This window comes from Podarcis vaucheri (genome assembly GCF_965113315.1).
Source record: "Podarcis vaucheri genome assembly, chromosome: 9".
In the NCBI taxonomy this organism is placed as follows: domain Eukaryota; kingdom Metazoa; phylum Chordata; class Lepidosauria; order Squamata; family Lacertidae; genus Podarcis; species Podarcis vaucheri.
In genome coordinates, this window is record NC_138767.1 from 14,889,233 (window position 1) to 14,903,877 (window position 14,645).

Consider the following 14,645-nt stretch of genomic DNA (forward strand, 5'->3'; position numbering starts at 1 on the left):
GTGCTAACAATGCTGGCCTAATTAGTACAGCCACAACTCAAGGCAGGCACAACCATCCTTCAAGCTTGCCCGCCCTCAAACTGGTGGTGTGCCCAGGAGAGGATGGCATAGTGGAGGTTCTAGCTGGGGAGCGCAGCTATCGTATACCCTTGACCGAAGAACGGTACACTCCTTCTATCTGGGATGGTCGTCCTCTTCCACCGAGCGCGCAGCTTCGGGAGGGACGCACATGGAGCGGTGAGGGAGGAAGGGGACATCCGCCTAGCCAGCCAGATCAGCCGAATCAGCCCTGGCGATCAATGGGGTAACAGATGTCGCAGCCAGATCGCCCTCACATCCGGAGGCGGGTCCAGGATGGCGACGGCTTAGCAAGCAGGCTTAGGAGCTCCGCAGATAACAGGACTGTAATTAGCACTGACTGCCACCCAGGGAAGTAATTTTTTCCTTTTTTACTTCTCTATGGAGCGGGGGAGGGGCGCAGTGGTGGCAAGGTTGGTGCAATGTAAATTGCAACCCAATGCTCCTGCCTTGGTGGCTACACCACACCAACCTCGCCACCATTGCATTCCTTCTCTCCATCCCAGGATGCTGCAGTGATTCAGCGCTATCGCCCTGTCCGCTACTGCTTGTACCTCTCCTCCACCACTGGCAACTTGCAGGGCAGCGAGAGAGTCGAGTGAGCTCTGTGGACTTTGGCCACAAACCATACCCTTGCCGTTGGCTACTTACTCCACTCCCTGCTGCCAGTTCGCCATCTCTATCCAAGGTTTGTTTGTTTTTCTTGGGTAGGTGGACGGGACTATAAGATGTGAGGGGGAAATGGGGTGCTCAAGTGTGCAACTTAAACTACTTGAAGAAACAAAAAGCTACTGAGATTTTTTCAGTGTTGGTTTCTGGTCAAGCCAGGGTCATCCATCCCTTGCATCAAATCTCTCCCCTAAACAGCCCATCTAACTCACTATTGTTTATACTGATCAACAGCAGTCCTCCAGGATTTCAGGCAATCTCTTTTCCAATCCACACCTGAAGATGCTGGGGACTGAAACTAGAACCTTCTGCATGCATATTTTGTTTTCATAAATTTATTTCATTATAAATGCAAAGCTGTCACTGAGCCGTAATCCTTCCTGCTCTCATAACATTCCCCCATGGCAAAGCATGCACGAGTCTAAAGTAAAAAACCACCCATTTCCACCACTAATGCTCATTTGCTGAAGCAGATTTTTATCCTGCCTTTTCATTTTTAAAAGTGTCCAAGGCACTAATAGTGACCACCTCGCATATGACTAGTCGGCCAAGCGAGCAATAAGAAGGCCCATACGTTTTATCCAAACTCTACAAAAGCGAAGACCACAAACTTTTGACTGTTTTAAGAATCATAGATTTGGAAGCATGGGCCACCAAAAAAAATATCAAAATAAATCATGGACATAATAATTTTCAGAGATTACAAATCTTGATATATGAGGAGGGACTACAAACCAGATGCCTAGAGGCCAGGAATTGATAGAAAACTTGTGAGAATTTCCTAGGAGCAGACTGCTTGGTAAACGAGGCAGAAATAAGAATGGCAAGATTCCAGATATGTATTCCAAGGGACAGCAGGATGCTGCCAATCATGTTCAGTTATTCTTTCATTGTGCAGAGGGTGCCAACACCGCAAGGCAAAACCTAAGAGCATGAGTCAATGCCTAGAGTTTGTGATACAGGGGCAGAGATCAGGATTCCCCATCTCATGGGCTGGGTGTTCCTCTACTTAGGGGGAAAAGAAGCACCTGCATTTAGAGGACTCCTAAGCTCCGATCTGAGCCTCTAGTACCATGGTCAATGTGTAAAAAGCACCTTAAAGTCTATATTGCAACTAAGCACTGGAACTAAAAAAGTGAAAGAACTGCAACTCATCTCACCCAGATATCCTATCAGAGCTGCACCAATGGTCCGTGCAGGTCCATTCAGATGTCCTCCTGAATTGTGAAGCAGCTTCACTGGAGTGGCATTCTCATGAGATGAAACAGCCAACTAATTAAAACAAGGAAAAGTGATCATTTAGAGGGTTTCTTCAGCAACACAAAGTGGTTAATACATTTTCATGAAGTGGCAGAATAATGCTTAGTCCCCCCCAAAGGTTAAGGTTAGGTCAATTCTGAACACCTGAATTTTGATTCAAGGATTAGTGCAGGCTGAGCTGTGAGGTAGCAGGACTAGCGGCCTAAAGAGGCAGTGGAAGTATTTCTCTTGGAAGTTTTAAAGAACAGGTTAGCAGATATGGTTTAATCCGCAATTAATTTACAGATTTGAGTCAACTCTTTGTGGGTCCATATAGATAGAGGCATCATAAAAGGAGACCAGAGGTGGCTTCTGTAAAAATGCTAAGCACATAGTGGGTCCTGAATTTCATTAAACCCAACGTTCTCCAGTTCTGTCAGAGTATGACTCTCTAAAATTTTGAAGTAAAAGCAGATGATAAACCTGTATGGAAATCAAAATGAAAAACAAACAAACAGCTGATCTTACAAAGCCCAATTTCTCATGGTCATCTCCCACTTTGCACTTACGTGATTTTTTCATATCACACTTTAGCAGTGGCAGACCCAAGAGAGGGAGGTTAAATTAGTGCTAGAAATACCCAAATATGTCTACAAAAAGTCTAATAGCTTTCCTACTCCGCAATATTGTATTGTCATAAGAACACACTTTACTAGCTACTAAACGATCACTGCTATATTATCATTAATTACTATAATAAATAAAATGATCAGTAAAGATAATTATTATTACTTCTGACATCGGGCTGGCACCTTCATTATACTCTTTTTGGTGCCGGCTTAAAACATTTTCTTTAGGCAAGCCTATCCAGAAACCTAGATATGTTTTACTATCCAAAACCATTCAAAAGAAAATCATAGTTATTAACTGTTTTTACTAATATTTTATATATATTTTTGTAAAGAGGTTTTATTACCATCAAGGAGTATATGAATTTTGTTTAATAAATTAAAATAAAGGTATCTACACACAAGCTATTAACAACTAAGGAAATTAGTTCCAACTGTTTTCTCTGTTTCAGCTTTAAATGCTTGCTGCAAACTTTTCTCTTCCGCCAGACATCTGCAGACACTTAAGAACACATATTTCCACAACAGCTAATTGATGTTTGATTTAAACTTTTTATATAGCTTTTACTGTGTGGTTTTATGTAATATTGCTGCAAACTGCTTTGATTTTTTTATTTAAAAATAAATAAATAGCCATATATAAATATTTTGATAAATAAAATACACGAATAAAAGGTTAACGCCTTAGTCTCAATTCAGCAGCCCCAGCACACATGCATAGCTTCCAGTATTAATAGTGCTGGTGCATGCTCTCTGTTAATGTGTGTGACATCCACAATTACATAACATGGCACTTCCTGAGTTAAAATCATAAAACTAGCCAGATCGTAGTCTTCTTCAACCTGAGTGTTCCAGCTTACCTGCTTGGCTATGGCCTTACTGTCCAGTTTGTTATAAACTTTTCTAATCCTTGCCACTGTCAGTGACGAAACAGAGAGTGCATAGAGGCCAAAAGAAACTTTCTCTTCTGGGACCAACGATACTGGAGACAGGCTGACTCCTTCTGGTTTTGAATCCTTGCCTTCAGAATGAGAGAAACACATTTCACTATGAGCTGATGCAACATGGTGGATAAGACAATGCCCTGCCTTGCCCAGTGTTTTGTCTCCCACAGTGACCACCCAGACCTGGTAAGGGCACAAACAGTGGCAGGAATTCAACAGCCATCTCCTTGCTGCAGTTCCGCAGCAACTGGTACTCAAGCAATAATGGCCCCTGAAACTGGATGGCATGTATAGTCACCATTACTATAGAGGCCTATTCACTATGAATTTGTCTAACTCTCTTGTAAAGGCATGTAAGCCAGTGTGCAAAGTGCAATGTGTAAATGCTAAAGAACAATGTTAATTAATTCTGTGGAAAAGGTGGTTCAAAAAAACTATATTGCGGGGGTGGGGGCAATTTCTACTAGCTAAACTCCAAGCTTTTACTATCTCGAGCCAAATTAATAAATTCTCAGTTTAAAGTATTATATCTCATTTTAAGATTGCACTAAGATTATCACGAAGTAGCTAAATTGTATTTTGTGCACCTTTGAGGTCTTGTCCCCTTTTGTTTCTTTGCAGGTGCCAAGTTACAATAGTATATATACTATTATATATATATACACCCGAAGACACCAAAACCTGCATATATATATATACACACACACACACAAAATATATATATACACACACACACACACACACGCATGCTTTCTGCATATGTGAATAAATTAATCCTACTCCAACCTAAAGCAAAAGAGAAGCAAACAAACAAAAAACACCACACCAGAAGAACTTTTACTTACATGGCATATATACAGCTTGAAAGCTTCCAACATAGTTTGGTCCTAGTTCATAAATCGTGCTAACACTTGATGGAGGCAAGACCTCTTCTAAGAAATGGGTTGGCCCCAGGCGCCAAACAAGGGATGAGAGCTGGCGTTGAGCAGGTGGCGAGCCTATATAGGTGTAAACTGTGCTGACTACTGGTGGATTAGCACAACTTGAACCACCAGGACTACTGTGAATATAATGAAGCTGTAAAATAAATACCAATGCTGATCAGAAAAAAACAACACAATATTTTTAGCATACGGTACATAAATTCATTTAAACATTAATGGAAGTCTGTAACAGAATAAGAAGCTACACAAGCTGACTATGATTGGACCACATGTGCTGATGGCAAACATTTTGAACATTCCCTCCAGAGGGAATTTAATCTGGTTAAATTTGCATATATTTGCATATGTATATAAAGTATTTCAGCATGAAACTGTCTTTCCAGGCATACTTTCAGGGAAGAAAGGCTGCTTTTTAAAGGTTTTTACAGTATCAGAAAAAGGTACAAAAAATGAGGAAAACAACCTTGAAAATTTAGCAGCACGTGTTAATCATTTAATGCTGCAATCCTATGCACACTTACTGGAGATAAGCTTCACTGAACAGCTAACATCTGAGTAAGCATGCACAGGAGTGCACAGAACAACTGCATCTTTAGTGAATGCACCATCCATTCAATGAAATATTTAAACAAGGAAATTCCTCTCTGACAAGAGAGCTAAGAACACCTCTGGCAGTAAGAACACATGCGATATTTGTGTTTAAAAATACACACAGATGCTCAAACATAAAATAAAAAGATTAATTCTTTTCCAAGTCCATCCAATCTGAATATTCTCCAAATCACGTACATGTCCTGATATAAACAAATGGTTCAAATAAATCAATCCATCATCTCCCCTGTCACAAATCACTCAGAGGTAGGACCAGACACATAACCCCTCTAACCTGCAATCCAAGGCATAAAACAATGTCCTTCCCAAACACTTAAAATGTTGGAATTGATCTCCTTCAAAACACAACCAACACAAAACCCAAAATCATATAATTCCTTCACACTCCCTGCTTTTCCCTGCCTCCAATTAAAGTCATCATTTCATATCTTCTCCAACATGACTCCATCCTTCTCTCCTGGTGATGGCTGGCTAGTGCCAGCAGGAACAGAAGCAGTAGCAAATGAAACAAGTCTCACATGATCAAAGTGAAGTATTGCCTACTTCAGAACACACTAGGGTTCTTTGGCAGGAAAGGTGCAGAAGCAGTCACTCACTCAAGGAGGGACAGAAAGAGCGGGGTCTCCTCTTTGTCTCTGGATAGGGTTGTGGTGGTGATTTGCTGCTGCTCTATGTACTTGCGTGGTACCTCCCTGCCCAAGAATCCATAACCCAAAAATGCACAAGGAGGATTAATCAAGTTCTCAACAACTTTCAACCTCCTCCTCCTCCATCATTCTCTGACTAAAAAAGAAAAATAAGCAACAACTGGGGCTGGTCTTGAGACTTTCTCAGTCATTTTTTGCACAAGCGCCTACCACAGGGAAGAAAAAGAGAGAGGTGAAGGCAACTGAGAAGCAGCAAAACATGAAACTCAAGGGAAAGGTTCCATAAATCACACGCAACAGAGATAAACCTAAAATGCACCTAGAATGGACACCCAGCCAGATGGATGGGGTATAAATAATAAAATTATATTAATTATTATTATTAAAATTACAAAAGGTTAATCTACTTGAAATGCACACTCTGCTTCATTTCAGCAACCAAAATGCCACTTCACTTGATTCATCCTATTTTGCTTGTTGATTGGCATTAAAGAGTTATATCACCAGAAAGGAAACTTTCATGCTTCTTTCAATAATACCATGTTACATTGAATACCAGAAGGTAAATTTGAGATACATAATGAAATATGCAAAAAGGTAAACTATTGTTACTGGAAGTATCTATATACCAGCCATCAATTTATGATGCCAACTGTTATAGGAAGAAGATACGAATACAGAATAGAAGCTTAATCACTCTGCAAATGGAAATGTTCTGATAAGCTTTTAGCCGGAAAGGTGTGAGAATGCTGTCCTATTAACTAGCTGAAAGAAGGGCTGGGAAACCTCTCATTAGTTTCAGTCAGCTGAATTAATCACAACAATACCTAGCCCACTTTAAAGAGGAGGGATCCACTAGTCAATTTTAAGGAAACATGATAGATACCTCAGCAGCACATTTCCGGGCTTGAGTGACATATTAGTTCTGCAAAAGAACGCCACACAGAACTGGTTGTGGCTAATGTCACACAGACTGGGACGGCTGCTACAATGATAGGCTTCTGCAAACTGCTGAAAGCTTTCGGCTGAAAGATCAGAGATGCTGTATCATCCATCGAACCTGACTTTTGACATCACTGATTTAAATAATGCAGAGGGGACTATATACTGCTAAGTAATCATTTATTTTCCCACATGCTTCTCCTGTGCTGTTTTCTTAATAGCTTTTTGTCTCAGGTACAGAATTGGGTTTGTGGTGTTGGATGGTTCACTGCGTTTGTGATTGAGAGAGACAGCCTACTCCCTCTGCTAACCAGCTATTCAAGGCTAGTCATCTGGAAGAAAGTCCCCAAGGGAAGCAAGCTAACTCTAGGCCTTTAAAAGAAGATTTCAAAAAAACAGTAGTATGGACCCCATGGTGACAGAATACCTGGAAAGAAGGTCCTGATCATGGCAGCAAAAACTGTGCTTTGATCTCTGATCACTGATTAACACTGATCTCACATGCACCCACAATGCACAATCTGGTCCAGAAGAAAACACCCACTTCTCTTTAACAGCTGCACCATGAGTTCAAAGCCAACCCCATCAGCAACTCAAGGCAACCACTCCAGGTTGCTCTCAAACCTCAAACACAAAACATGCAAAGGTGGTAACACTTCAGAGTGCTTGTAGTCCTTCACATACATTATCTCAAGTCAGAATCAGAATGTCATTGTATTCAACTTGCCTTCACAGTATTTATCAGCTGCCCATCAATGTAGAGTGCAGCGGTGCTGTTTTTCAGCATGCCTTTGCTCATAACCAGAACCATATGATGCCACTGGCCTTCCACTATATGGTCGCCGCAACGAAAACGAGCGCAACAAGGGAGGATTTCATAGCAGGAAGATTCTTCACTGAAGTCATCAACTGAGGACAAAAGAAAATTAAATGGCAGCTCCTATTGCCATATAAATATATACATTAATTGAACAGTCGTTGCATTCTGCATCACTTGCAGTCTTCATCAAAAGCAGCCAGACATCCAGCACAGTGCTATAGCCTCAAGGTGAGGAGTTGCAACTAACAGAGTAAAAATGTTATGTAGCACAATCTTTAGTTTTAGTGCATCAATAAAGCATTCAATTCAGTGCCAACTAAATTAAGATTTAGTACTGTACATTCAGACCTATCCGCTCCCCACCCCACCCCCTTTTTTAATATTAAGAATGTTATGATTTGGGCAAGTTATTTGCATTCAGAAATGCGGCAGTTAAAACTTTTCTTAAAGTAACTGTTGATAGAAGGGAGGAAAAACTGCAATCCTGGTTTGAAGAAAACCCTGGAATCAACGTTTCCCAGTTCAGATGTCACAGGGGGAAATGTGGTTTAACAAATCAGGAAATCTAATGCTGAAACTGGGCACATAAGCGGGGAAAGGACCGCCCAAGCTCATCACTCCATTCTGGTTGGTGGGGGGAGCATGGGCTTTATGCCTTATTGTCACAATAACACAGAATGATGAGGAATATATGCTGCACAGTGTGCTTCTTACCATAGTTCTGAAGTAGTTCTTCTTTAGTTGAAACAATCAGTGACCGGTCTTTTGCAGAAAGGACAATGGCAAGGCATATATAGTGCTGCTCGGAGCTGTTTGCCCGTCTTACAACTGTAAGTAACCTGACTGGGTGATGATTTGGAGCTGTACTGAAATGTTCTATGCAAAACCAACTTGAATAGCTCAATCCAGATGGGGGTGGGAAAAGTCTCTCTCCTGTAAGAAGAAGGGGGGGGGAGCTAGATGTGAAGGCAAATGAACACAAGGAGAACAGACAATGAAATTGACCCTGAAACACAGTCTTGTATCAGGGAATAATTCTAAAGCTACCACCTTGAGCGAAAGATAGAAATGAAACTGGAGCCCCTCCAAGGCAATGGAGGCAGACAGAAGTTTCCTGTGGGATGACCACATTCCTGCCTTCAAGCACTTGGAAGAGCAAAACCCAATTGGGTCAAGTATGAAATCACAGTAGAAAAAGCCTAAACATTACAGTTCTTCAAAAACTTTGAATACAGTTTCTCCAAATTTGTAGCTGTTTGTGTAGGAGTGAAGTGAGAATTCTGAAAAGGTGGTAGAGGTTGTGGCACTCATCTCGCTCTATAGGCCGAGGGAGCCGGCATTTGTCCATAGACAGCTTCCAGGTCATGTGCCAGAGATGTACCTATTTATCTACTTGCACTTTGACGTGCTTTCGAACTGCTAGGTGGGCAGGAGCTTGGATGCAACAATGGGAGCTCACCCTGTCGCGGGGATTTGAACCGCCAACCTTCCGATCAGCAAGCTCTAGGCTCTGTGGTTTAGACCACAGCGCCACCCACGTCCCTTCTGTTTCTACAGTAGTATATATCAATTAAAACAAAAGGTCACATTTTATTAAACCTTTTCTACGTGCTCACACCAAGAATGCTATAGAACAGGGCGGCTAATCTGTTTTCTTTTTCCTTTTCTTTATGTTTTTGGATTTTACAATATAAAGTCCCCCCAACCCCACAAGACAATATTCCAGCTCTCTCTCACCGTCTCAGATCACAGCCAACCAGGGATCAGACTGTGAGTGAGATGGTATCATACTATGTAGCCAATCAGATTTGGTTATGAAGCAATGCCAATGAAGACAAATGAAGTGGCATTTTCCCCTAGCATGTGCATGTCTCCTACACTGCCTGTTCCCCTAGCACAATAAGTCAGGGCAGGACAAGTTGCTTTATTGTTTTGGCAATATGAAGACATATTCCCTATAGAAATTCAAAGAATACAGTTGCCCGGTTGCCTTGGAAACTGAGAAATGTACTCCCTTTCACTTCCCTTGCCGTGGTATTCAGATCTGCATCTAGCTAACACCACGTCTTGCTGTGCTCTGCTTTTGCACTTCCTTTGTTATGGTGTGGCAAAACAGGGAGCATCATCCTAGTTATAGCAAGGATGCTTTCCCTCCTTCTACACACTGTTTCAAGTCTCCCCCACCATTTTCCACAAGGGGGGCTGCTTTGTGAGGAGCAAGAAAATGTTCACGCACCTCGTGACCCCAGTTCAGCTCAGCTCTAATAATCAGATAAATGCACAACTCTGGATTCTTTCTACCTAGTTGGGGGAAAGCAGGGGAATAACAGGTACAGTTGAGCATGCTGCTCATTTGCGTTAGCTTATTTTTAACTATGGCTTAATGCAAAGGCAGCTAACGCACAGGTAGAGCTAGATGCAGCCAGCATGCCACATGGCAGCCGCCCAGAGTAGCTGGGAAATTAATTAATTAATGCCAAACCAGCCCCCACAGCCTTACTTCTCTATCTTGGCATTGGTGATGCTCTGTGCTATGATCAGGAAATAAAATTCCTCTGCTGGCTCAGCGACAGGGTTGAGGGGGCTGGAAGTCCTGTATTTTACTCTTTACTGAACCTTCTGCAAAATGTAAAAAGGCAGTGTCTCCCTCCACCCACAAAGGGGGAGGGGGATGAATTAGGATGGCAGTGGTTTTGCAAGAGCGCTCATCCTGCCTTGGTAGACACAGCTCTATGTACAGGTGTAGTGAGTATGCGTGCTACCAGTGTGGCAAGGGAGTGTGTGCATATAATAAATAGCCATGTCCACTGCTGATCACCAAAGTAGCCCTGGGATGTAAAAGGTTAATCGCCCCTGGCAACCAGCTCCATGTAAGAACTAAGTGGCTCTTCTGCCACTGGGTTATTTTTTTCTGTGCCTATGCTTAGCATTACTTTTCATCATATCAAAAAGTCCTCCACAATTTTGGCTGCAGGAAACATTTTGCAGTAGTCTGATGGAGCTCCATTACAATAAACATAGCTTTTTTCCCTGTCGCAATCTCATGGATTCCTAGTGCATTCAAGAGGATTTATTTACATAAATTAAAAGTAAACTGAGTCAAGAGTAGTTATAGGGCTGATTTCAGAAGATGACAGACGCACCAAATCCATCCCTTTTGGCTATGGCAATGGGACTTACCGGTTCCAATTCCACTGACCACAGTGCCATCAATAAGCCCAGTTGTGACCACATTGTTGGTAGGTGCATTATGAGGGGCCAAACTTGGTAAGAACAGACAGCTGTTAAATAAAGATCAATGAGTTAGGAACAGTACTTCCAGTCAATATCCATCAGATGTTATCACTTAGTCCATGGCAGGGAACAGAGAGAGTCTTTTAAGCAAGGTAAAGGTAAAGGCACCCCTGACCATTACGTCCAGTCGTGGTTGACTCAAGAAATGATCAGTGAAGATGTCTCTAAACTTATTGTGTCTAATCTGAAGCATTTAATTCCAAAAAGAGTGTTATAAAATACTGTGTGTGACATTTTTTAAAAACAAAATATGATTAGTTGAGCACTATAACAATGTAAGTGGCTATAGAGTCAAATTATAAGCATTGAAACAAATTTTAACTATACCAATTTTAGATGTACTTAGTGTCTTGGTAAAGGTAAAGGGAGCCCTGACCATTAGGGCCAGTTGTGGCCGACTCTGGGGTTGCGGTGCTCATCTCGCTTTATTGGCCGAGGGAGCCGGCGTACAGCTTCCAGGTCATGTGGCCAGCATGACTAAGCCGCTTCTGGCGAACCAGAGCAGTGCACGGAAACGCCGTTTACCTTCCCGCCAGAGTGGTACCTATGTATCTACTTGCACTTTGATGTGCTTTCGAACTGCTAGGTTGGCAGGATCAGGGACCGAGCAACGGGAGCTCACCCCGTGACGGGGATTTGAACCGCCAACCTTCTGATCGGCAAGTCCTAGGCTCTGTGGTTTAACCCACAGCGCCACCCGCGTCCCTCTCTTTTAAGCAAAGGGGTGTGTAAAAGAAGGAAAATACAGATTGTGCAACATGCTCTTGATCCCTTAATGATCAAGCCAGCATTAGGAGCATGGCTCCTTTTCTCAAGAGCATGAACGAGAATTCATTTTATGAAGATAATTCCTTGTATAAATACTTCAATAAGTGAATTACAGAATTTAATATTAATGCATACTTTTAAGATATCAACTTTGCAGATTAAGCCTCTTTACAGATTAGAAGAATCAAAAACTGAGTAAAACAGACAAGTTGCTCAAGAAAGCTAAGGTGTATATTTAATCTACAATAATCAAATATGCTGAGATTATTCCATGATCACTGAACTGCCTTTCCAAAGCTGCTACTTTAATTATTAATTATATTTCTCCAAGCCTGATTACATTCCACTTCCTCTGACAAAAATTTTCTAGGGAACGAAGGTGTTTTTTTTTTGGTTTTTTTTTTTGAGAACTGGATTTTGGTGCCACTTCTTTGCTAAGAAAGGGTTTTTTAAATACACACAAAACACCTAACCTACATAACCCACATTTGCTTGGTGGGATCATCTATACTCAAAGAACTCATCATCTGAATTGGGTGCATTATTATATCAGAGGCAGTCTTCCATGGCACAACTAATGGTTTTGAAAATCAAAGAAGTTAATTAGGAACTGCAAACATTATTCTGAAACAAGAAGAGAGTAAGAAAAGAGCCTTCACGAGACCTTACCCAAACCCTTCAAGAGACGTGTCAAATTCAATAAATGCAGGAGTAACTGCTGAGCCATGAAGTCTAATATCATGTGGGGTTGTCATGGAAACCAAACATTTCACCCTCGTCAGGGGTACTGTGCTTCCTTCTGCTGGTTTTAAAAGGCTCTTGCTTATCCTGTAGTGGTTATCTTCATGTAAACTGAACACACAGTCGGTACCCAGGCCTTCCAATGATGTAATCATGCTATCTATAGCAGAAGTTAAAAAACGAAATACTTTTTTAAATTAAAAAAAAAATAGAAGATCCACATGAGATTAGTACTGTTAGTAAGAGAATCCTAATACAATAAAAGGGACAAAAGTACATTTTGTCTTTTACTACAAAGTCCCAAAATATGTTTGCCATTCAACCCACTGTTGATTCACACGACTACCAGTTTACATGGTGCAGCCACCAATGGACTCCAGGTGGTTGCAAACAATGTGCATCAAAATTAACTGCTTGTGAAACTTCTGTAACAGAAGCTTTATCTACACAAATGCAAGGTTTTCTAAACACGGGTTAATTAACTACAACGTAGCTGACATAAATGGAAGTATTTAAAATTAAATCAACCAAGTCCTAATGAGCTCAACATAGTGAAGCAGTCTTCTGCTATGCCAGATTAACTGGGCTGTGACCAGAGAAAATAAAATCCTTCCTTTCTTCTTTGCAATTAAAACAGTAGGTCTTAATTGCTGTAATATCAGTAAAACCAATGGAAATTTGGGAGCACCCAGTAGCATATACCATTCACTATTTGAGGCCAGAGGTTTACCTATATGAAATAATAACTATCCTACTTTGCAGTAAATGGAAACAGAAAAGCATTAAAAGGCAGGTTGTAATAACCGTACCTTAGCAGTTCAAGACAGCAGGCTGTCACAAGTGTAGTGCAGCCTGCCCTTTAACCTTTGTTAAGAGATCAGGAACAGCTGGAGGAGCAAATCCTTACAGCTCAGCCCCAACCCCCAACCCCCCCCCCATTAGCATGATTTGCTCCTCTTCACCACTGTCGTGTGTGACAGAACCAAAAGCATCACCCCTCTTTCTCCTTAAGAACCAGTGTATCTAGCAATGAGTCCATCATTCTGTAACAGTAAGGCAGTTGCCTCACACAGCCTGAGCTTTGCGTACATCCACAAAATACCATATTTTTCACTCTATAGGGCGCACCTGACCATAGGGCGCACCTAGTTTTCAGAGGGGGAAATCAAGGGAAAAAATATGATCCCCTCCCCACACACACAGCCTGTGCACTTCTCCCAGACTTTCTCCCTGCTATTGCGGGAGGTGGGGGAATTCCCCCATCTCCCGCAAAAGCCCACAGGAGGGAGAAGGGACTGACTCGGCCAGTACTCCCTCCAGCATCGTGCGCCTTCCCACTGCCCCCCGAGCCTGTGGAGCTGGTGGGGGGGGAGCGCTGCTTTCCCCCACCACCAGCCTCAAAGACCAGAATCTCCTGGCTTCAGCAAAAGTGCAAGCTTCAGAGGCTTCGCGTTGCTATTGCTGAAGCCAGGGAGCCTGCATTTGCCCCATAGGACACATACACATTTCCCCTTAATTTTTGGAGGGGAAAAAGTGCGTCCTATAGAGGGAAAATTTGGTAGTGATTGAATCATCTAACTGGCAGGGAAGAGACGTTTGCTCAAATTTACAACTTTATATCCATGGGTGGAAAGCTTTTTCCTTGTGAGAAAAGCCAAGTTTCGAAACCGCCATGCACCTGTGCATACAGCACCAGATCTTTAATCAGGAAAGAAAAAGCTGCTTTAAAAGCAGGGCTGTACAGTTGTTTCAGATCCAGTGTCCTAGCTGGCCACATCTAGGGTCAGAATTGCTGCCAACTGCTAACCATCGTTAGGCTCTATAAGGGAAATCCTCACTCCTTGTCATTACCTACAAGCATTAATTAAATCTCACTTGTTAGCTCTCTGAAACATTGTTGAAGCATGGCCAGATGTCAGTCTGGCGGTTACTAATGAGTGCCTCAAAACTATTTCAAACATAAAAACACTTACTTCTCAGCTCCGGCTCATAACTGAGTGAGCTTGGTTTATGCACTCTGTATCGTTTCAACAGCTTCTTATCCCAGGCTCCACAATTCAGAGGATTTCCCAAACGTAAAAATTCCCTAGAGAAAAATGGAGAGGGAAAATAAGAAAGGTTTCAAAGTTATTTGCATTCCTTTTTATTTGATTAAGTGCAACAGCTGCCACTTGAACATGTACATACATTAAAATGTGCTTCATCAAAAACTATTTAGAAAGTAAACAAAGCAAAATACAGGCCAAAAGAACCCTAAATTTTATTTAAATATAAAACAGAACTGTAGAAATCCACACCTACTTCACCAATGTCCATGT

At 41.8% G+C, this 14,645-nt stretch overlaps 1 protein-coding gene across 5 annotated transcripts in view; it reads right to left on the reverse strand.

The window, feature by feature from the left end:
- The window catches only part of WDFY3 (WD repeat and FYVE domain containing 3), a 129,648-nt gene that overhangs the window by 63,074 nt on the left and 51,929 nt on the right, over positions 1-14,645 (reverse strand). For all 5 annotated transcript variants that reach the window (XM_082236234.1, XM_082236235.1, XM_082236232.1 and 2 more), the window contains 8 exons: positions 14,301-14,413; positions 12,256-12,487; positions 10,705-10,805; positions 8,239-8,457; positions 7,432-7,613; positions 4,405-4,636; positions 3,476-3,636; positions 1,908-2,019 (listed from right to left, as the gene is read on the reverse strand). In XM_082236234.1, coding sequence (XP_082092360.1) covers positions 1,908-2,019; positions 3,476-3,636; positions 4,405-4,636; positions 7,432-7,613; positions 8,239-8,457; positions 10,705-10,805; positions 12,256-12,487; positions 14,301-14,413 — 1,352 coding nt within the window. The remainder of the gene's footprint in view (positions 1-1,907; positions 2,020-3,475; positions 3,637-4,404; positions 4,637-7,431; positions 7,614-8,238; positions 8,458-10,704; positions 10,806-12,255; positions 12,488-14,300; positions 14,414-14,645) is intronic.